Raw genomic sequence first — 22412 nt, 5'->3', positions numbered from 1 at the left:
TTATTGTATTATTGGTTTGATTAGTGAATGGCCACCACCTTTTGTCCAATGTGTAATCATTTCACAAGAAATTATAACGCATCTCCTCCCTAAACTTTCCAAGCCTCCAACACATCCTCCTTTAGCTCCAGATGTTCATATGGAGGATCTGCCCTACATTTAAATATGCACTAACAGTGCTCTGGTGTGTTTGTGTGTGTGTGTGTGTTTATGGGCATGTGTGCGTGATTGTGTGTACTGTATGTGCAGGAGATCACTCAGACCAGCACTAACAGCATTGCTGTGTGTCAGTGATCTCATCCACTTGCATCCAGATCACTGCTGATGGTTCCTTGCTGTCTGAGAAGAAAAGCGTGCGTTCAATCAGCTAACACTCTCTCTCATGCACACTCCCGATTTCTCTCTGCTGCTTCCTCAAACCTCTGGATGTAGAGTGTTTATTACTTTTGGCCTTCAGGGTGTCAGTGACTCCATCACCCAGCCTGCCTGTGACGTACCACAATGGGGTGTACCGCGGTTGGGATCATAGATTCAAAACACACATGTGTGCCGTCAGCAAAATGCAAATATATGTTTAACTCACACTTACAGCTGAACACACATAAAAACTGAACAAATGTAATATAACCCAAAGGGTAACAAGTCACTTTCATTGGCATTATTTTGGCACCTACACTTAGATTTAATATACCCATAAATTCTGTGATTTTGCAGTGTAAACTGTTAAGTGATGAGAACAGACCACTAATATGCCCAGTGCCAATGTATTTGCAAGAACTTAGCATTCAGTTCTGAACTTAATGAATATATGACAGAGCTTAGAGCTGTTTTGCAATTCAAATGAAGAGCTGTTCAGAACAATAGCAGCTCCTCTTCCACAGCTGTTTCTGAACATTTCTGGGGCCTTTCCAAAACCAGCAGTCCTACAGTCTGCTATAGAAGAACTCAAGAACTGAAGTAGGTGCGGGGCACTGGACCTTATGCTTGTTCACTTTGGGCAAGAGGCGGGTACATCCTGAGCAGGTCACCTGTCTTTCACAGGGCTGACGCATATAAGCAGACCACCAGTAACTGTCACACCCACTTCCAGCGGCAGTTAACCTTAGCCGCAGACTCCACATAGAAAGCCTCTTTCTAGAGAAACTCTGACTTGGACTGAAGCAGAACGGGGGTAGTGCACCTGTTCAGCAGTGGGAGGACAGAAGCTCACTTGATGATGGTTTCCAGTATGAATACTAAAAACTGTGAAAGAGGGGCCTCACCATCCTTCAGACCTTTTGGGTTTAAAGCGCAAGGTGTCGGAAAAGTTGCCACAAGTGAAAGTGGCTCGTGGTGGCCAAGCATTCATGCTTCAATGTCTTGATTATGCCTCGCTGCTGCATAGAGGTCACCCATTTACACTGACCACATAACATACTGCCATGATCAGTACCTTCAAGTTTTTGTGTCTCATCATTTAGCAGGTTACTAGATCTGCAGGATTCTCCACCAAAAAAATGAGTAAATTTGTTTAAGACATTGTTTTAGTATAGTAAATATAAACACAGTAAATGGCTGGGTTATCAAGTCATTGGCATCATTGTAATAATCACAGCTTCATATTTGACACTTATCAGTATGCTTACCATAACGCTGCCTTTTTGCCCCCCCAATACCCTTTGTTTTCTCCCAAACCCTTTCCCTTTTGCCTCTCATATCCATTGCCTACCCTACTCCGTCCCCAACTGGAGGTAGTGAAAGTGGTCGGAGTACCCCCAGCTTATCCACCTATTCTGATGGCAAATCCCCCTCCTCCACTTCTACATACGTGGCTGCTCCCCGGCATTTCCACATACCAGGTAGGCCATAGCTGCACCGCTCGGGTCGCAACTCAACTTTGCGTTTTTCCCACACTTTTACACATTGTATAAAGCACAGAGGTGAATTCCAAATTAGACTCTGAGATCATGATAAATGACAAAAACCAAACAAGCTTTCCAAAAATAATTGAACTGTTACATTTACACATAAAATCAGTTGTAGAAATTTTAATGATATGATACTAAGCTTTAGGTTAAAACTTCAACCAGTGGAGGTTCAGAAATGCAAGTTTTATTTGGTGTTCAACTGCTGAATTGTGTTTATCAAGTAAAGTTTTGACCAGATTAGACTTTTATTTTCCTGTGCATTTGACCACTTTCCTTACAGGAACATGCAGATAAGTCTTGTGAAGCTGTCATGTGTGGGATACGGGCCCTCGTGCATGAACATTTTTATTCTCTTTTCCTAAACCTTTTACTTTTTTTATGAGGTTTAGTAACAAATCTTACCTGAAAATAGCTGTCGCAACGAGTTTGTTTCGACTTGACGGCACTTGTACGAGAGTACTTAGGCGTGTGTTTCAGGGATTTTATCATTAGCACAACTCATGTCTTTAGAATGCTATGTGAGTCTATCTGGTACGCATCATTTGTGGGCACAAAAATATTACATATGAGCTTTAAGTGCTGAAGAGAAAATTGCCCTGAGTTCTCTTACATCGTTCATTCCTACCTCCTGAGATTGGATGTGTTTGTGTGAGTGGCCCCTTTACATTGCACTTAGTAGTATATCACATGTCTTCTTAGCTTTGTCTTATGGATTGTATTCTTTATATCTTATGTCTTTATTCCCAGTGTCCCCCCGGTTTGCTAATTTCAAAGCAACTTTTTTATGATCTAGCCTGAGAGTGCATCACTTAGGATTATATTTACACTACATTTGGACAGGAGTTAACGCTAAACAGAAAGTCCTTCATTACTTTAAGTCTTTCACAGAGGAAGAAAAAGTTTAGATCCAACATATTGTTCCCATTGACAATTTCACTGTCAGCCATGCAGAGGAAGAAAAACCCTCCCATGTTGGAAGCGAGTTAAGTGGAAAAAACAGCCAGCGATTATCCACTTAATAGCTTTCATAGTCATCATCCTTATTGCTTTTATATGGATATTGTTTCAGATGCTGGCAGGCACTGAAACAAGCCAGGGGAAGAAAAAAAAAAAAACAGATGTGTTATTTTATTTCTGAGTCATGTTTCTGCTGCGGCTGAATGTGTGACTGTTGTTCCTAAGCATCTCTGTCAGAGGCCTGTCTGGGTCCACTGACACAAAGATGGATTAGATCAGCCTTTGGGTCAAACACACTGTCCCAATTGTTATCCATCTAGCAGGACAGTTAATACAACAAGACTTCAATTAACTCCCAATGTTTCCTCCATTGTTGTGGTGTTTATGTTATTAATTTCGGTGTCCTTTTTGATTTCATTTGAAACTCTCTAAAGAATGCTAATACAAGTAGACCGCCTGGGGACCATGTGTGGTTTCTGATATTATTCTTTGAGTGTCACTGAATTATTCTAACCTCTCATTCAACAAAGACCAATAAATCGCTAGATTTCGAATATGTTGCATGAATTATATTAAAAAGTGCCGATGTTTCTGATGTGCCGTAATATAAATGACAAATGTGTGTTGAATCAAGCTACACGGCGCCCCCTCCCCCTTTTGCTTCTACAAAATATCTCATCTTCCAATAACTGCTAACTCATGCTTCTTTTTCTCCATTCTCTCTCTTTCTTTCTCTATACCTCTTATGTTGGCTTCTTCCATTTTCTTTCTTCTGCGTCTGTTCCCATCTTCAGAGACTATGGTCAAAGATAATATCTATAGAAAACCCCCCATCTACAGACAGCATGGTACAGTCTACTTCCGTAACACTTCCTTCTCTGGTCTGGTCTCTGCACGATGTGTTGCATGTCGCCTGTCAGTCACGTCTTCATCCATTTATCCCAGTTCTCCTCCCTTTTTTTTTTTCTAAGTCCTGCACTCATCTACATCTAGTAGATCTACATGCATAAGCCTGGTGGAGTACTGCACCCATTCTATGTTACAGAATCAATTCAGACAATCTATCAAGGTTGATCGATACAAAAAGACAATGGAATAAATGGAGTAAAGTTTTGTGCTGCACTGGCTAGGCAAGATGAGCTGATGTTCTAAACCTAAGCAGGCGTTTAGGCCGAATTTGCCACTGCACAAAATAAAATAAATTCTGAAGTGCACGATTTGCATCCAGTTTCTGCACCAATGCAATAACCTTATGCAGCGCAGCAGAAAGTAAGGGTGGTGAGGTCAGGGTACTGGATGGGTTTGTGGCACATGCAACTCACATTATGGAGACCACAGGTTGCATCCTGTTCAATCTAATGGTTAATATTTAATCGCTTTTATTTAATTGGACAATAGCGGCGCAGGGGATAAGGGAAGAGAGAGGGATATGACTCACATCGCAGGTCCCTGGACGGAATTAAGCCGTGGGCGTCGCAGTTTTGTAGCATTTCACCGTAACCACTCAATCATAGGTGTGCTTCAATGTTCCCTTTTTTAAAACCAGAACCACAATCCTGCCCTACTCTAAATCAAGTGTTTTAATTGCCTAAAGGCGTCATTTTGCCTGAAACGCTTCAAAGATGATTGAAAGTTTCAACCTATAGAGGGCAGTGCAGCAGTATTGCAGTAACTAATTAAATTTTAGATTTAAATGTGAAATTAAGTCGAGGGAAGAGAAAGAAAGTCTGCATTATCGGGTTTTATGTACAAAAAACATCGCCCCTGATTTGTCACATTGATTACTCATTCCATCATGGGACTGATTGTTGGAATTGGGACACTTGGGTGTTTAGTGGCTCATGCCATTCATGCATGTCATGCACTCATCTCACCAGCTCATTTGTTGGTTTTAGTGGTGATGTTGTGACTGTGTGTCCACTGTGAGTGGTTGGCTACATAATTCACTTTGTGTGGTGACATTAGTGTTGTACTGATCACTGTTTCAATAACTGTGTCACTCCCTTCACCATTGATTGTGTGTCTAATTTATGGTGTATGTTTTTCACTCTAGCTGCCCTCAAGCTATATGCACAGGACAGGGTCACTCAAAACACGCTGACATACGAGTCCAAGGAGCTTTTATCACCTCTATCACACAGGGAAATATTCTTCTTTATTAGATATGACAAGTAAATCAGCTGCATATGGCATAGTGCTACAGATTTATGAAATGCCTGTCAGCATCTTGATTGTATGCATCCAAGCAGACGAGAGGTCACTGACAAGGTGTGTGCTGTCTGCCCAAAAGAGGTGAAAAGATACAATTCCATCTACTTAACTTTGGAGCTGTGTAAAGCGACATTACGTTTGAATGGACTGCACACATTTTGAGAGTTGTCACCAACTAGAGGTATCTAGATACCTCTGTCCAGTGTACATGCCAATGCTTTAGCATGCTGTATGCTAAATGATCATACTGTATGTGTTTAACATTTTGCTAAAGGAAAAGAAAGGAAAGGTAATTTGTGCTACTTTCTTAGTTCATGCTCTTATTAATTAATGCACAGAACTTAATGTTAGTATGTTGAAGGGATGGCAAAAGTAACACAATTCTGTTCAACATGCAAACCAGCAGCAGCTGGCGAGATCCAACCAGCTGATATAGATTAAGTTTTCTTGGCTTGACATCTGGAACACATGTTTAATTTGCACTGTATTGCGTGCATCAAACTGATAACTAGCCAGTATTGCTGAAACAATGTCCAATTTAGCATCACCGCTAAAGTAAAAAATCGTGTTGTGGGGACAAGGACAAATGTAATGACAGTAAGAAGGTACAACTCTCAAATGAAGATCTGAAGTCATTGTTTGTAGACAGTTTCAAACCTGGCGCTAACTCGCTAACTGACCAGTCTATCGTCAATAACCTATAACTTCTTTGCCACCTCTGATTGTATTGGACTGAATGGATATTCTTCAGATTTTGCCGATTAACATGTTCCTTTGACATCCCTTACAGAGAGAAGAAATTAAGTAACTCGAGACCTTGAATAAGTTAATTGCGCCCAGTTTTTTATGCCATAGGGCAGGCCAGGAGTGCAACTCACTTGCAGTACTCCTTACAGTACCATGGTTACCAGATTTCAGCACAGTCAGGGCTGTAGATGTTCAGATATCTTGCTCTAGAGAATGATGGGTCAGACTCTCAAAATGTCAGTGCAGCCCTGTGACTACACTGTTGATACAGTTGTCTGTAGTTGCTATGCATCCTTCAGTTCTTAATGCACAGTGCACACAGAGCTCCCTGTAGATGCCGTCTGCAGCTGATGATGTCATGGTCTGGGGTCGGTTTACCGTAGCGTTAATAGTGCAGCACAGAGCTGAGAGGCAGATGATCCAGCACATTAACTGTGACATCCTGTAACATCTGACTGTTTTACAGCTTCTAGAACATCCTGGCAGGATGGGGAGGATAGCAAGGTGGGTTTGTGTGTATGTGTGTGTCTTTATCAGTCTGTCCTTATCTGCCTCTTTTCATGTCAATGTCATTTTCTTAAACTTTGTAAATACTGTACATCCATTTACTAATTTACTAACTCATGCTGTTCCATCATCCATCACTTCTTCCATCTGTCTTCTCTCTCTCTCTCTCTCTCTCTCTCTCTCTCTTTAGAGGACCAGTTGGATGATCTTAAAGAGTGAAATAGATGGACACATGGGTCAAGAAGACCTGGATCCTCGCAAGTCTACCTGCAGTTTGCCCACTGACACCTCGCAGCCTAGTGAGTCGCTAATCACATGATCAGCCTGGTGTGACTGACTTGAATACAACAAAGTGGATCTTCAACCGTATTTAAAGCGGAAAAAAAGGATAAATATTTTTTCCTCTCTTCAGATTTCCCCTACAATAAGTCTGCGTCCTTACCGGGATATGGAAGGAACGGCATCTACAAGGTGAGCCACGATGATCGTGGGCAAACACAAGATAGTAGTAGCCTTGGTTTAAACGATTCATGGTGCTTCCTGTAACTTTGACAGCCAAAGGTAACTAATAATTCCTTAAAATTAAAGCTTAACTTTGATACCAGTGGTCCTATCAGAAAAATAACACTGGCAGTGATGCAAAGACTCCACCCATTTTGAAAGAAGATAAATAAATAAAATCTCCACACAACAAAAATCCTCAAGGGATTATGAATATTGCACTAAAATGGGGAAAAAAAAGGACATTCAAGAGAACACAAATACCACAGCTCAAACTGAGCACTTAAAGGAAGACTATGTATGTGTATTACGACTTGAGTTCTATCCTTCAAGGCAACATTGTTAAAAATACATCTAATGAGGAAAGACGCATTAACTGTCTGACAGCACAAAAGGTTATAAATAAACTGACAGCTTGCCAGAGAATATAAAGCACTTTATTTAATGTTGCTAATAATCCTTCAGAGCACAGGAAATCCATGAGTGCACAAAACTTCAATGGTGAGCCAAAACTGAAGCAAGAGCTCAGGCTAGAAGCTGTAATGGGTGTTCATAATGGACAGTTTGGGTAATCAGCCAACCTTTACCTAACTCATAATCTAAACCCTTTACTCCCATCTAACACCAGGGTTTACATACAGTATTTCCACCAAAACAACGTGACACTATACTCTTACGCAAATTAAATCACAACCAGAGTCCTTTATTTGTGTCCAATTCAAAGTCTGGTGAAATAAATCCTGGGCCCAAAACCTGGGCAGGGCTCGATCCTCGGCAGGAGGTGTGCTTGATTTGTGATGGCTGGTGTACTGAGAACTTTGACTCACTGCAGAGTGACTTGTAAAGGAAAATGGGCTGTGCCTGTCAGCATAGTTAGGGGCGGAAACCAAGGACACCCATGGATTAGAGGGCATTTAAAGAAAGAGCTAACTGAGGTGTTGGTGAAGATCTGACAGTAGTTGCCTTCTAGGCCACCAGGTAGTACTGTTTCTTATCCAAACACTGCACCCACTGTGCTACTGTAGTCGAATTGGCCACCGTCTTCATGTGTTTACACCATAGTTTTATCAAACTCCCCCTTACGCCCTCTACTAACCAACACAGGAAACCTCATAGTAGCATTTAAGCCATTCTTTCAGGTTTAAAAATCAGCCACCCCAAGCTTTTCTCTCACAGTTTTGGTATCAGATTACACAGGGGTCAGTCAGTACCCCTCACTCCACACAAGGCAGAGCTCCAGTTTATTATGAGGACGTTGGGGGTATTTAGTCTATCATCCACTGATGTGATATTGCTGCTCTCCCTCTGTGTTTGTTGATGGATAAAGGACAGGCAGACAAAACAGAACGGAGAAGGAAATGAAAGCTCAGGAGCCGTGATGGATTCAGAGTGTAATGAACTATTTTTCACTCGCTGACGTTGCTGGTTAGTGTTGTTGACTTTGTGGATTTAGTGTGTTGGTAGAAGAATGAGGGGAGATTTTGGAGCTGTGTAACATTATAGTTGGAATATACAGTGTCTTTTTGTGCAAGCGCATTGCTCATACAAAGAATGACATAGTGCTCAACTGCCATTTAAAGTTAATTTTGAGATTTCTTTTGCAGCTACAGCAAACAAACAGTCGTACATTATACTCCCTGAGTCTGCAAACACACTTAATGGCTCTGTGACGCTGTACTTTGGCACAGCGGTGCTTTGAGCAACATGTTAAGATTAGCATGCTAACAATGCTGGCATCTGGGTTTAGCATGTTAGGATTTTCATATTTGATAATTAGCACAGCTGAGGCTGATGGCTTGAAGGTCATGATTGATCACCCAAAAGGGAGATATTTTACATTCATAGAACCTGACTGTCTACTGGTTAATCACTCAGTGTGTTGCTCCTTTTCTGTCTGTGTAGAGAGAGAACTTTTATACATTCAGCCAATTGATCATTTCATTTCAAACTGTATTTACGTAAAGCAGCAAAGTATCTAATACTTGGCAAACGGCTGCGAACACAACTGGAAAAAACACTTCACACTTTGGCGGACAGACACTGTCTATCATCACTTCTTCCATCTCCTTTCAGTTGCTTTTTAGTTTCTCCAAACTAAGTGATGTAAGCTCACCATCAAAAGAATGCATCACTCTCACTTCCTATTGGTCACCCCGGAAGAATGTGAGCAAATCAAGGGTAAAAGCAGTGACTAAAAGGCTTTCAGATGAGCCGTGGCTTTGATAAAGTCCAGCAATGTTCTGGGTAGTATGGAGCAGGACATCTGAATGATGGCCTAACTGGCCTAACTCTTTGTTTATGCGTGTGTGTGTGTGTGTGTATGTGTGTTTCTATAGACTGCAGAGATGGTGGAGGATGAAGTGGATCCAGATTCCCAGAGCTGGGGAGGCATGAGAGGTGAGGATGAAAATAATTTAACACTGGTTTGGACATTTTTTACCAGTGCTGCATAATTGATAGGTGTAAATGTGTACAATACATTATACAAAAACATACCATGAAGTCTGTAGCTATTTATTATGGTAGCATTTTCTTATTGCTTTGGCTCTACTGCAGCATGTGATTTGAAATGAAACTATGTCTGACGTTAAAGTTCTGCATTCAAGCTTTAACAATGCATGTGGGTGTTACAGTATACTGGACTCATACGTTTTACTGATGAAGACCAAACCGAAGTCACAATACCCCTGATAACAGCAGGAATTGATACTTCTTGCTTTCAAGGACTGTCAAAGCATCACGTGATGTCTGTGGGTCCAACCCCATATTAAATATGATGGAATTTTTCCACTAAAAATGCTGTAAAATCACTAGTTCCGTCTTCTCAGATGTCAAGATTGATTGCATTTGGTTGTCAATTTGACAGTATGTTTGGACTGTTGGCTGGACAGATGTGTTGTAGACAAAACAATTAATCCATAGTCAAGAAAATAATCTGCAGACTAATTGATGATGAAAAAATCATCACTGCCTTAAAATAGAAGTCGGCCATTTAACCTCATAGAGTGGGGAAGTCGAAGGTCGGCTGGTTGGTTCCGGAAGTATTTTTCCCACTAAATTACCAAGTTTATTCTTCCACGATATCATCACAGGATCAGGACTAGATTCTTTAATCTACCTTTTATTTGGAAAGTTCAGACAGCTGTGTTCATTCAACTCAACAACTTGATGATGGTAAATAGCCTTTTGAAGAAATTCAAATCTGATTTCAGACCACATCAATGAACCCAGATTTTCTGCCAAACCTTAGAAGTGCCTCACCCCCATCCCCACCCAAATATCAGCCACCTAATTTTTCCCACCAGAACCTTGGACTTCCAAAAAAAAAAAAAGAAGAAGTTTGCAACTACAGTATTTAAGAGAGCCTTTAACTCCACATGAAACGGCCTGTGTCATCTTTCCTTTACCTACACATCTAACGATTACATTGAGACCAAGCATGCAGAACCCTGCAGCTCTGGCTCCAGATCAGTTGCTGGAGGTTACAGCATAAAGAGGTGATATCATTTTTCCAGCTGCAGAATTATTGGTGTGTGTTTACAAGTGTGTGTACAGTCCTGGCTGTGGCTTCGGCAAAGACTGAGCTGACAGGATGCCAGCCTCATAACTGTGTGTTCGTGTGCGCAGAGCAACCGTTTATAATGCTTTTGACGCCTTTGAAACCCAATATTTTTGAAGAGATTTGAGTCCACAAGGTGTAATTTATTTTCAGGCTCTATTATGGTAGTTTTCATAATGGGTCTGCTATTCAAATAAAAACTCATTGTTTCAACAGATTAAATCTCGTTCTCCCTCTCTCTCTTTCTTTTCTTCCCTCACAGAATACAAGGTAAGATTTCCCTCATTTGTTAATGCTTCAAAAATAATTTTCTTGGCAGCTTTGCTTGGACGTTGGATTATAATTGTATTCCTTAATAAATCTCCCACAATGCTTGCTCTGTCTGTGCCAGATCTACCCTTATGAAATTCTGGCAGTGACGCATAGAGTGAAAGTGAAGCTTCCCAGAGACGTAGATCGCACCAGACTGGAGGTGAGCTCTAATCGTGTTCTCCCTGCTCTGTTGTTTGCCTCCTTCTGTCTGCAGGTCATTAAAAAGCCTGAGAAAATGTTGAACTGTGGTTTAAAGAATGACCTGAAGATCTTTGGGTAAAGCAGCAAAGCCAGGTGGGATCAGCCAAAGCTTAAAGAAGTGCCATCCCCAATTTTTGTGGAGGTGGATAAATGATTGCAGTTTTACTTTCATTTTGCCACATCAGTGACAGTGAACATGGGTTGTTTGGAGCAACAGTTCTTTCGAAGTAACATAGCTGCTAAACTAGAACTCCGTACCTTTGGGTGACTGCTGTGTCCCCAAGGCTCATGTTGCTTTCTTAAATGATTGAAACAAAGGTTTGTGGTGGCGTTGGCATATTCTGTGATGACGCTGTCTGTAGTCACGCTTTTTGCCGCCACCTCGAGCGTGACCATTCGGAACAGTTCCAAACACGTTTGCTTTAGACGTGACCAGGCAACACCTTGTACGACGCTGGTGTGAAGCGTGCTTTCGACTTCATTTAGGGGACACTGAAGATGTCCGATTGGTCCTTGACTGGCCCACACAAAGCACTGACCTCAACCCCATCCACCGCCTTTGGGTGATAAAGCCTGACTCAGTGAGTGCCCGACTCCACTAATGCTCTTGTGGCTGAATGGGTGCAAACCCCTGTAGCCAGGGTACAGCATCTGGAGGGAAGCCTGAAACCACAGGAGTGGAGGCTGTTGTAGCAGCACTTTAGTGCCCATGGTTTTGGAATGACACATTCAACAATGACATATGGGTATATGGGTATTGCTTTTGGCCATGTGGTGTAGTTTGCTGCAAGAGAACTCTTTTAGTTCAAGCTGAGACATTAAATAAAGTCAATAAATTGTGGGATTTTATTGAATGTGAATTTAATTGGCAGTGGCTTTACTTTCTGATGTTGTATCACATTACCTGCTCTCGAACTGGGTCACGGCAAGTTTAACCAACATGCATGTCTTACGATTAAAAAAAAAAAAAAAAATTAAGCACAGTTAGACTTAATGTCCCGTAATAACTAATTTCCTCCAGCTGTTATTCTTACACTGCCCATTTACAGATTCAGAGCTTTCACTAAGTTTGTTCAGTTGAAAACAGGAAATATTTTAGTCAGTGAAGTAGTCTCAAATATGTTCCATATAGGATAAAAAGTCCATTTAAATGCTTTGGATTGTGGTTTGTCTTGTGGTGCAGGACTGATGGTCCTCCTCTCCTCAGAACATATTTAAAAAAACACACCCTTAAAGATATTTAAACCTTCAGTCACCCTAATATGAGAACTGCCTGTGTGCATTTGGATTATGGGAATATTGTCCCGAGGGGAGTCAGACCGTCGGGATATTGAGGTGTTACTGACGCAAGAGATTCCCTTTGTGGTTGGGATCACCAGACTGGAGTCATGCTGTCATTAGTTTGCATTTGTGTGTATGTCAGAGAGAAATATTCCAAACTCTCTTTTACCCACCACTGCTCCTGATCCTTGACCCCAAAGTGGTGTCGGTTTACCCAAACTAATCAGCAGCTAAACCCGTATCAAAACTCAAACTCAGAGGGATGCTTTACCATGGCAAACTGCACATTTCTGAAGGCCAGAGAGCGTTTGTGCTCAGGCATAACTAAATGGGACAGTTCAGTATGTTTGTTTGCTTTCTTTCAGAGAGTGCAATGAGAAGATTGATACCAGTTTCTCTCAGTGTCTGTTTTAAGTGCAGAGCTGGAGTTAGCTTAGCTTAGCATGAAGTCGGGAGGCAGGGTCTGTCCTCAGACTGAATTACAGCGTGCTGACATGTTTCCTCCCCTCTCCGCAGCTGCACATTGTCAGTGTGTGTGTCATGTTACACACCAGCAGTGTTGCCATCATTCATGCCAGAAGATTTCAGTCATTCTGTATTTCCAGTATTTTATGCCTATACAAACAAGTTCAAAACAGCTTTCAAAAGTGGGCTTATCAACCATTTGTGGCCTGTAGCATTTAGTATTTAAGTAACATCAGTGGGCTCAAGGGAGGATTTTATAGTAATGGAGATATCTAAAAAAGTCCAAAGTCCAACTGGCCTTTCAACAGTAAAGTTCTGATCTCTCAAATAAATACAAAAAGGAAAAGTTTTCCTCTTTATCTTGATCTTTAATGTCAAGTAAGGAATGTGCTTACTTGTGTAATTAAAAGTTGCTAACAGTAATAGAGGTTCCTGTCCCAACTCCTAATAGAAATAGTCGCTACTTCAAGTGCCCACACACTGCTGTCTGAATGCTGTACAATATGGGTACTTGGGGAGCACAAACTACGGCCCGGGAACCAAATGTGGAACCATGTTTCTATGGTTGAAATGCAAGAAGAGAAAGATAAAGATTCCTGACTGACTTGAAAAATTTATGTAGTGGAAAGGGGACAGTAGTTGCCCAGTTTGCAGGTTCAAAGGCACTTTTCATGCATTGAGTTGGTAAACCATGAGGGTTACATTGGCACTTACTTTGAACTAGTGTAACTTAGAGGTTGAATCCACAGAAAATCACAGAGTACTGAAGTTCTGCTCTTCACATTGGTTCAAACTCTCCAGCATGTTACACATCCAGCCACAGCCAGTCAGCTGTGCCACAAAAGGTGTTTTTATATGACGAAACACCTGCTGTCCCATCACTGATTGGGTTTGAAGCCATATTTATCATATAAAATATCATATCATATCTCATGCTATGATTCTGTCAGTATGGCATTCAGCATGATTAAACGGATCTGGATGTTTTTGCCTCAGGGAGAAAGCTGCATTCCTCCTTCTGTTGGTTGGTATGGAAACCAGGTGATTGGCTATCACAAAGCAACAGCCTGCCTCTAATTTACTATCACTGTCATCACAGAGATGCGCAACTGCTGTGCACAGTGCAGCCAAGGTTTGAAAGTTAAGTGCTCTATGCTTTCATTCTGGGGCTAAATCAATACCATGCATGTTTTTGTTCCATGGTATATTTTTGACATTTACAAAGGACTTAGTGAGTGTTTGCAACATGGGCCAAGGTGGACTTTGGAACAGTTTTATTTGGATGAACCTCTGAGAACAGAACTTGGTGTATTAAACCTCAGTACAGAAGGCAATGTAACGCCTGCTTGTGTGGAGAGTCCAGTCTGAAAGTATGAAGCTGCTGCTGATTTACCGTACAGCAGAAGAAGTGGGGGAGGAACATCAGGCTGGCCTGGAGGCAGAAATAAGCCCACTGGTTCAGGTGCAAGTTGGGATTCATTGAGCCGAGGAACCACTTGTTTTCCTGACTCAGTAGAACATGTAAAGCTTAACAAGTTTTCATCGCTAAAAAACAAGTTGGCTGCTTCTCAATACATTCCAATTGAGCCCGACAGCTTCTCAGTTGAGTTTAGTTGAGAGGGGTCACCATTGTTGACTGTCAGTATGAGGTAGTACACTGATCCTGTTCTGTCTCCAGTTCTGAAGGTAGACTCTCACGACACCGAACCATCCACACAGAAGGCTTTTCATGGTTGTATGAACATGCTCCACCACATTGTATGATATTGGTCTTTAGCTTGAAGTATGTTTTTTTTCTGCTTCTCCAGAGACACCTATCTCCAGAGGACTTCCAGCAGGTTTTCGGCATGACCCTGGAGCAGTTCGACCGCCTGGCCCTCTGGAAGAAGAACGACCTGAAGAAGGCAGCGCGCCTTTTTTAGGCGGAAGGAAAAGCAACATCTCAACAAGCATCCGTCCTGTCTGGGAGGAGGCAGAAAAGAAAACCGACCCATCTGAAATATCTATATATGCACCGCCATGATCCCCTTACTTTCCACCTGTAAAACGCCATACCATCTGCCTGTGACGCCACGGAGAGGCGCTCCGTGCGGGAAAATTTTCACAATGTTGAGGCAGCATCTATAGCTTTTTGTATGCGATGTGGCCCGAATGTTTGACTTTGACGACCTTACTGAAGAGGACGAGGAGCTGCGTTTGCATGGCCTGTGTTGATGCTCCTCGCCTCCCATGTGGTTTCTGCATCCCCCCCCCCCTTCCTGCCCATCTCAGTGCTTTCATACACCCTGGCAAAAAAAACAGCTTTTTCTAATTCTCATGCAGGCCTTCCTCCAGGTTTCTGTGATTCTGACTGTTTTATGTGCGCCTTCTTCTACTCTGTCAGTCTTGACTTGTCTCTTTCTATCTTGAGTTTTTCATCCGCAGCTAGTTTGTTTTCACTTTGCAGGGGTTTATCATCCTGTCTGTCTCTACATATCGTCCCTTTGCTGCTCTGCCTTTTCTCTCTCGCTGTCTCTCCATCATTTTAATTTCTCATTCCTGCACTGAGTGACTGTTACAGTTGTCAGCAATTCAAGGCCAAAGACAGGAATAATGGACGACTACAGCATCTCTGATCGTGTACTCAAAAAGCACCTTAGTGTATGCTTTTGTTTTCAATTTTCCTTCATGTTCTTTTCAATCAGAGAAATTGGGGAAAAGTGGCTGGGTTGTCTTGATATGCGTGCCCTGATATGTTTGAATGCGGTCCCATATCTTACACAAGCATCTCGTAAATCAGCACAGATAGGAGAGCCAGGGCTGGATAGGGGCCACAACATGGCAGTGAATCACAGATGGAGGGTGGTGGGGGGAGGGGGGTAAAAAAAAAAAAAAAAAAAAAAAAAAAAGGAGGGGCCCTGCAGAAAACATACAGTGCAGAAGGCTTAGGGGTGTGCAAAGGTGTCAAACATGCAGCATTGCCAGAGTGACACGCACTCGCATCAGAACAAAAATGAAATAAATTATTTTTATAAGCTATTTTTGACTTCTGGAAAGGATCATTAAACCAGTCATGAGATGCAGCTGAGAGAAATCACGATTTTGTTACCAGAAAAAAAAGAAAGAAAAAAAAGCCCATGCTGACTTTGTTAAGCTTCACGGACCCGCAGCAGCACTTCAGCATAACAAGTGGGGTCTCGCTTGATTTAAAACTCAATACTCTAGCTGTGTTATATCTTCTCAGATAGCAATTTAACTCTTTCTATGTTTGTTGTTTGAAAGCATTGTTGCGTACAGTAAAAGCTCCACATTTAAGCTGAAGTCTGTCAGCTTTGCTTCAGGATTTCTGGACCATAAACCGATCAACTCGCCAACTAACATACTCTAAGATGTATGTGAACATATACTGGACATATACCAGATATATTTGTCTGTATACAAGCCATGGTGTATAACTCTTCAGGCATGCATGAGGGTGGGAAAACGGGGTTTGTCCACTGACCTCGGATTAGAAATGTATGAAAACATTATCATCAATGTGGTTTGAGTGATTGATTATTTTCAGGTTAAATTGTGTCAAATGCCTGGGTCAGCTGCTTCCATTCGCTTGTGTTAGGTATTTATTTAATTGCAATATTAAGGAAGGGATTTTATTGTGAAATCTTAAGGGTGTAGTGTTGAATGAATAGCATCACAGAGATGGTAGCTTTTGAAGAGAAACATATCAAATTTTGAGTTTAATCTGAGTGTCAAATCAGTTTTGCTCCTGTAAGTAACTCACTAACTGTTGTCATAAAGCATCATGTCCTCTTTCTAATATTCATCTGCTATTAAAGTGCTTTATCCAAACTACAGAGTCACATTGGATTGGAGTGCTTGAGTCTGTTAAAGGAAGGTCAGAAATCTTCAAGTAAAGTGTGCAACATACAGGTGTGTGGATGTTTAGAGCTCATCTAAATTGTTTTCTTAAATCTAATTGAACTAAGACTGGTGGATGCACCTTAGGCCAACAACCAAATCTTAGATCTTCATCATTCATCTTGACAGATGTGGTGTCTGGGGAGATTCCTAGATTCACTCCAGCATGAGGAATTCACACCACATGATGTCAGGTTTCATGTAATTGTCCCACACAGGTTTCTGAAATCTGGGACAACGTGGTTGAAAGCCACTTAAAGGGAAACTGTGGCTAAATTACAAATGAGGCATTATTTTAATCGTTTTTATTGGTTGTGATAAACTTGCCGAGTGTATTTCTGAGATCTGGGAACAAAGCAGTCAAGCAACCAGACAAGCTGTCAACAAAGACTCAGGTTCATCAAAATTATTTGGAGCAGTACAAATTTTTACACCCTTTTTTTTTTTTTTTTAACATCACCTTTTGATTTGATCATTTCCACATCCAGCAGTCACGGAGCAACATTAGCAGTCATTTGGAGCTGTGTTTCTGTCACTTGATGAATCTGCTTTCAGTCCAATGTTCACTGTTATCTCTGTTTTTGGTCTCCAGCTCATGAACGAGAGGCTCCTTAGCTGTTAAATGCTCCGCAGCTAGTCGCTGCCAGTGTCTGCCCGCTGATAATTCTCTGTAGGTTCATCACTATGAAAGATGCCATTCAACATCAGGCATGATGTCAGACTTCACTTGTTTGATTTAGGTGAAATCTGGGGAGATGGTGCATCTTACAAGTTAAAGACTGCACTGATTAAACAAACAAGGTTGTTCCAAATGTCGAAGGATGACACAGGATTAGGTTTCAGATGTACATACATCCAAGAAGTATATGAACAGTCATCCAACGTGTGCTTATATGAGCAGTAATTTCAAATGAAGCACGGAGCTTATAGTCTGAGTGCAGCCAAAGGGATGCTACATGAGAGGAGGGAGAGGAGGAAAACAAGCGGAGAGACCTTTCATCTCTGTGGGCAAACAGATCCAGAGAAAACCACAGCGGCGACTTTCACACGTGGTTCAGAGCCGGAAGATTCACAGTGAGGAATGATCTCGAACTGTGTGTTCATTTCTGCAATTATCCATTATTCATTATCAGTAATTAAAAAACAAATGTGTCTAATCAGATGTCTGATGGTTTTGTTGTGGCTGAATGTCGTCTGATTTGTTTGCTAGGTGTCGCCAGTTTGCCAAGATATGTCTGCTGTCCACCCTTTAATAAATATTAAATTCAGCATTGACTGTGATATTGTTCTTGATCTGCTGTCTCGTGCCTCATCACCTGTGCACCTGCGTCACATCAGGCTCATCAGACCAGCAGTATGTAAGCCAGCCAGGCTTCACCATAGGAGCTCAGGAGTTCACCTTTAGTTTGAGTATTTTTGTTGTACAAATGGCTGAAATGAGCTGCCTCGTTGGACACTTCTTCAAATAATGATCAGAAAATAAATGAAGAGCGCATGAGTCTGCTAAGGTTTGTTGTCCCAGAATAGTCTCTCATTCAAACTGGTTGCTACTGAAACACTTTGGTTGAGGTTTGGGGAAAGTTTGTAGATGAATTCTATGGAAACGTTTTCTGTAGGAAATTAGCAGTATTTTGTTGGTACTAAAAGTCAAGACTCTGCTGCTTCCATTTGGCCTGTTCTTTTTTTTTTTTTAATTCTGTCTTTTGCAACTCCCCTAAAATTAAGGAAGCATAAAAATAACTTGAAGTAGCCAATTAAAAGGAAGTGTAATAATAAGGAATAATAATAAGGGAATGAATGAATGCAGAAAAGCAAAAGCTGTTGAATATTTCCGTTTCATGTAGCTAAAGACTTCTACTTCACTCAAATTCATTTGGGAACATATTTAATTTTAATTTGCTACATTTGTGTGACAGAGTTACTGGTTACTTGTATATAAACGTGTTGGATACAAAAGGTCTGATTATCTTGTAGAACACGTTGAAGTTCTACAAACTACTTAACAATAAATAGATAAAATTAGCACAAACATACGTTTGCACCATATTTGTCCTTTCACTTCATGCGCAAGGTGTCCCAGGTGGCTGCGAACCACACAAAACCCGCCTCTTGCAGCAGAGCCTACTGATTGGCCGCCGCCGCTGTCAGTCGCTGCTGGGGGGGTTTTGACGGGCGCAGCCGCCCTGCCTCTATTGTCACCGGCTCGAGGAGAATATTCATTTTTAGGATGGAAAAGGAGAAAAACGACGAAGGTGAGCTGCTTTCTGCTTCGAAACACTTTGTGAATGTGCACTTTTAATTCACAAGTTGTTGACTGTTTGTCGGCTCTGAGCTTTGTTGCTGTCAGCTGTTTGCTGTTGCCTGGTGTCAGTGATGGGAGAGGATGTGTGTGTTGGCTTTCATTTCGTGCTGCAATGAAAGGTGTTTTATGTGCCTTACTGTCTCCTTTGGTATTTTTCTTGTCATTGTAATATTTCCAGCATCATTTCTACATGTTGCTGCATTATTTCAATAGCATCCTTGTTGTCACTCTGTAACTGTAACACCTTGTAATCATACCTGGTTCTTTATATTTATATAAATGCATTTATATATATGCAGCAGACTAAATAATCGTATTATTGTGATGTATTGAAGTATAAAGATAAGTTAGTATAAATTAGTAGAAAATGCAGGAGCTTCAGTGTTGTGAATGGGACTATAAGGGATACAAAGGACCATGTGGTAGGACAGGAGGAAGAGGAGGAGGGAGGAAGGGAGGGAGGAGTGTGATTAATTGGCAGGCTGTGTGATGGGTGTGTGATGCCCCTGGCTGGAGGCTGCAGGCTGCTCCCAGCATCAGCAGCCCCTGCAGGCGGAGGAGGAGGAGGAGGAGGGGAGAGACCAGCTGGGAGCCTGGATCTGTGTTAGCTCCCCATGACCTCCAGACAAGAGCTTCCAAGGTCTTTATTGAGAGGAAACGGCCAAAGGAAGCAGTTTAATGGACAGATGATTCATTTCATCAGGGTTCATTTCAACACTCGGAGATACATGAGATCGGGCTCTGAAACTGTATTCGCAAGTACATAAAACTATTGATCAATTTAACGATTTTGGACATCTTCATATTGAAGAAGTTAAGTTTTTTTTAAGGGTTGCCAAATCTTTGAAGGGGAGCCACAGTCATCGGCTGATCTGGCAACGCCCGCAGTCTGTAATGCAACAGACTGCGGATGGGGTTGAGGGGAGTGGGGTGGGGGTGGGGGGGGGTCCAACAGCTCAATGATGTGGGGCAAATCCAATTAATCAAATACAATAGAGCCACGGGACATACAAAGCATTAGCTTTGGAGTAATTAGGCTGGAACTGTTGATAGGATAAAAAGAATCACAGCGCTGGAAGTGACTTCTAATAAAGCATCAGCCATCCATCATTAGCCATCACCATAGCCACACCTGCAGCATTTTGGCTCTTTAATAGCTGCATACTGGAACAGCGGCATAGGATTTAAATTGAGGAATCATTGGAAATGTCCAACAGCATCTGGGAGGGCGGCGTCCGACTTTCGTAACTTAAACACACAATTGGACTTTCACACTCTCTGCACGCAGAATCTGGCCCGGAGTAGAAGTGTGAAGGTGATTTAAACTTCTCCCTTAAATAATACCAGGAACGCCTTTGAGCAAGGGCTGTGTGAAAGTGCGCATCATTATTCCCATTTGTACCATTCGTGGCGTCAAGTCTGCAAAGACAGACAGGATTTTTGGAGAGAGCTCGGGGAAGCAGTGGGATGCAGCCAGACAGAGGTGATGATGACAGGCTTTCGTGTATGCCTTCCAGTGTGGGCATTCTGAGCATCATCTCGACTCATTTGAAGCAGCCGCACGTTTGATTTTTGATACATTTTTGTCAGTAACAAAAGAAAAAGGAGTGAAGGGTCGATTCCCAGCCCTGCAGATCACAGACACAGGCCTACGTTCACGCTGCTGGGAATGCTTTTTTTCTCTGTTTATGTACCATTTCCTCCACTTTTCTTACCTTAGCTGACCTGCCTCTGTCCCACATTTCAATTCCAAGAACTCTTTATACTTGTACAGCCTTTTGTCTTTTATTTTTACCCCTCATTGTAAATATATGTGTGTGTGTGCGCACGCCTGAGGCTCTGTATTTCCTTAGCTGCTTGGAAGTCCAGGCCAGTATTCACCACAGCCAGTCTCCACGTGACAATGGACAATAGCAGGCAGACAAATTGTATACATCCTGCTGGCTTGCAGAGAGGATGGAGCGCTGAGCCAACAATGTACCCTGCATACACAGAGCAGAGTGGAGCACACAGTAAACAAAGACGGGGTCAGACTGAAGTTTCACTTTGTGTCTCGTGATGTTTTTTTTGCCCGTCCTCAACAGAATTAAAGTAAGATCACATGAATAATTTGAGGAATAATCTAAGTTGCGTGTCGTTCAACTACACCTGTATGCAAAGAGTGTTGAGAGGACAAGGACTGTTATGATGAATGAGGTCACAGTATTGATGTAAGAGTTAATTCAGCATTTAGTCACCTAAATACAAAAACACAACCGCTAGTATACTGTTAACAGAATGGAATAACCACAACAACAACTTGTAACTCCAGGCCTTGCTGTTACTGTGAGTTCATGTCGGTGCAGTGCAAAAATAAACAGTGAAAACTGTCCAGATAATCTAATCAAAGTGGATTTTAATACAGTTTTGTGCACATGTATTTAAGCTTTTTCCTGTCAAAGTATGTTTTGTTAATTTTGGCATCCCTTAAATGTGTCAAAAAGTTATGTTCTGTTAAGTCAAGAGCAATGAATAGAAAATTAAATTACTGGCATTATCAAGATGACATACTTGGTGCTTCAGAACTGTGAATTTATTCCCACACACACCTTGATTCTGTTACGTGAGCTTTAATTTTTCGAAGCAGCTGGCTTCATTTTTCCTGCACTGTCAGTACTGTTGGTCCTGCTGATGACCTCATCACTATTGGACATCTGGGTCCAGAGTGTGTGTGTGTGTGTGTGTGTGTGTGTGTGTGTGTGTGTGTGTGTGTGTGTGTGTGCCGAGATGCCATGGTAACAGTATGAGCTGAGATTGGATACTCAGTACGGCCCGTGATGTGTTCAGTTACATCTTGTTACCCGTGTGAAACTGCACACTCTGCTGGAAATATCATCATCTTTTACAGCTCTCTCATACCAAAGTTAGACCCTTGAGTTGTGGTAATAGTGTTCTGGTAAATAACTGGTATGACACAGCATTTCCGTGGTCCTCCCCTCACTATCTTCCCTATCTCTCCGCTTTCCCTTTGTCCTCCCCTTTTGTTCATCTCCTCCCTTTGTCTCCTCCACGTTGCTTTCCTGCTGTCTTTGTCTTTTCTCATTCAACCCTGTTTCTTTACCCCTCAGCTTTCCCTTTGTCCTCCTCGTTTTTCTTCTTCCCCTCCCTCCTTCATACAATATCTGCATCCCACTGTACTTTGCTTTAGGCCAACATTCCCAGCCTACTGTCTGTCTCCAGTGTCTCTCTCTCTCTCTCTCTCGCTGTGTGCAAACCTCTCTCGGGTCCAGGTGTTTGCCTGCAGGTGAGGACTCTGCCAAAGATAGTCAGGAGTCATAGAGAATAAAAAATGATGGGATGTGTGTGAATGCATGTACACTTTCTTTGTGGTTGCGCACCAAACCGTCCTTGCATGTGTGGTTTGAATTGACCTTGCTTACCATGCTGTACTTGGAACTATTGGTATGTTTATGTGCTTCTTTGGGCACTCAAATTAGGCTTGTGCGCACTGACGATCATATTGACTATCGAGTAGTCACAGTTTGGGATGTACCTCGGCTTCAGTTTCACTGCTTGGTATGTTTTT

The 22412-nt window shown here is 41.9% G+C and overlaps 1 protein-coding gene across 12 annotated transcripts in view; it reads left to right on the top strand.

Moving 5' to 3' along the window:
• ablim2 (actin binding LIM protein family, member 2) overlaps positions 1 to 16479 on the top strand; it is an 86961-nt gene extending 70482 nt beyond the window's left edge. For 6 of the 12 annotated variants that reach the window (XR_013076611.1, XR_013076613.1, XR_013076615.1 and 3 more), the window contains 8 exons: positions 1731 to 1838; positions 3659 to 3712; positions 6289 to 6326; positions 6520 to 6628; positions 6742 to 6800; positions 9167 to 9227; positions 10781 to 10861; positions 14457 to 16479. Coding sequence is in view for 6 of the 12 variants with exons in the window: in XM_076724464.1 (XP_076580579.1) it covers positions 1731 to 1838; positions 3659 to 3712; positions 6289 to 6326; positions 6520 to 6628; positions 6742 to 6800; positions 9167 to 9227; positions 10652 to 10659; positions 10781 to 10861; positions 14457 to 14570 (632 nt within the window). In the remaining 6 variants the exon portion in view is untranslated. Of the gene's footprint in view, positions 1 to 1730; positions 1839 to 3658; positions 3713 to 6288; positions 6327 to 6519; positions 6629 to 6741; positions 6801 to 9166; positions 9299 to 10651; positions 10660 to 10780; positions 10862 to 14456 lie in introns of those variants that run through there. The other 6 variants (XM_076724461.1, XM_076724459.1, XM_076724460.1 and 3 more) reach the window with 3 other exon arrangements.
• Positions 16480 to 22412: the final 5933 nt, after the last annotated feature.

The sequence above is a fragment of the Chaetodon auriga genome, chromosome 24 (assembly GCF_051107435.1).
Source record: "Chaetodon auriga isolate fChaAug3 chromosome 24, fChaAug3.hap1, whole genome shotgun sequence".
NCBI classification, from domain to species: Eukaryota; Metazoa; Chordata; class Actinopteri; order Chaetodontiformes; family Chaetodontidae; genus Chaetodon; species Chaetodon auriga.
The sequence above is the reverse complement of the archived record's forward strand: the minus strand, read 5'-3'. Positions and strand labels throughout refer to the sequence as shown.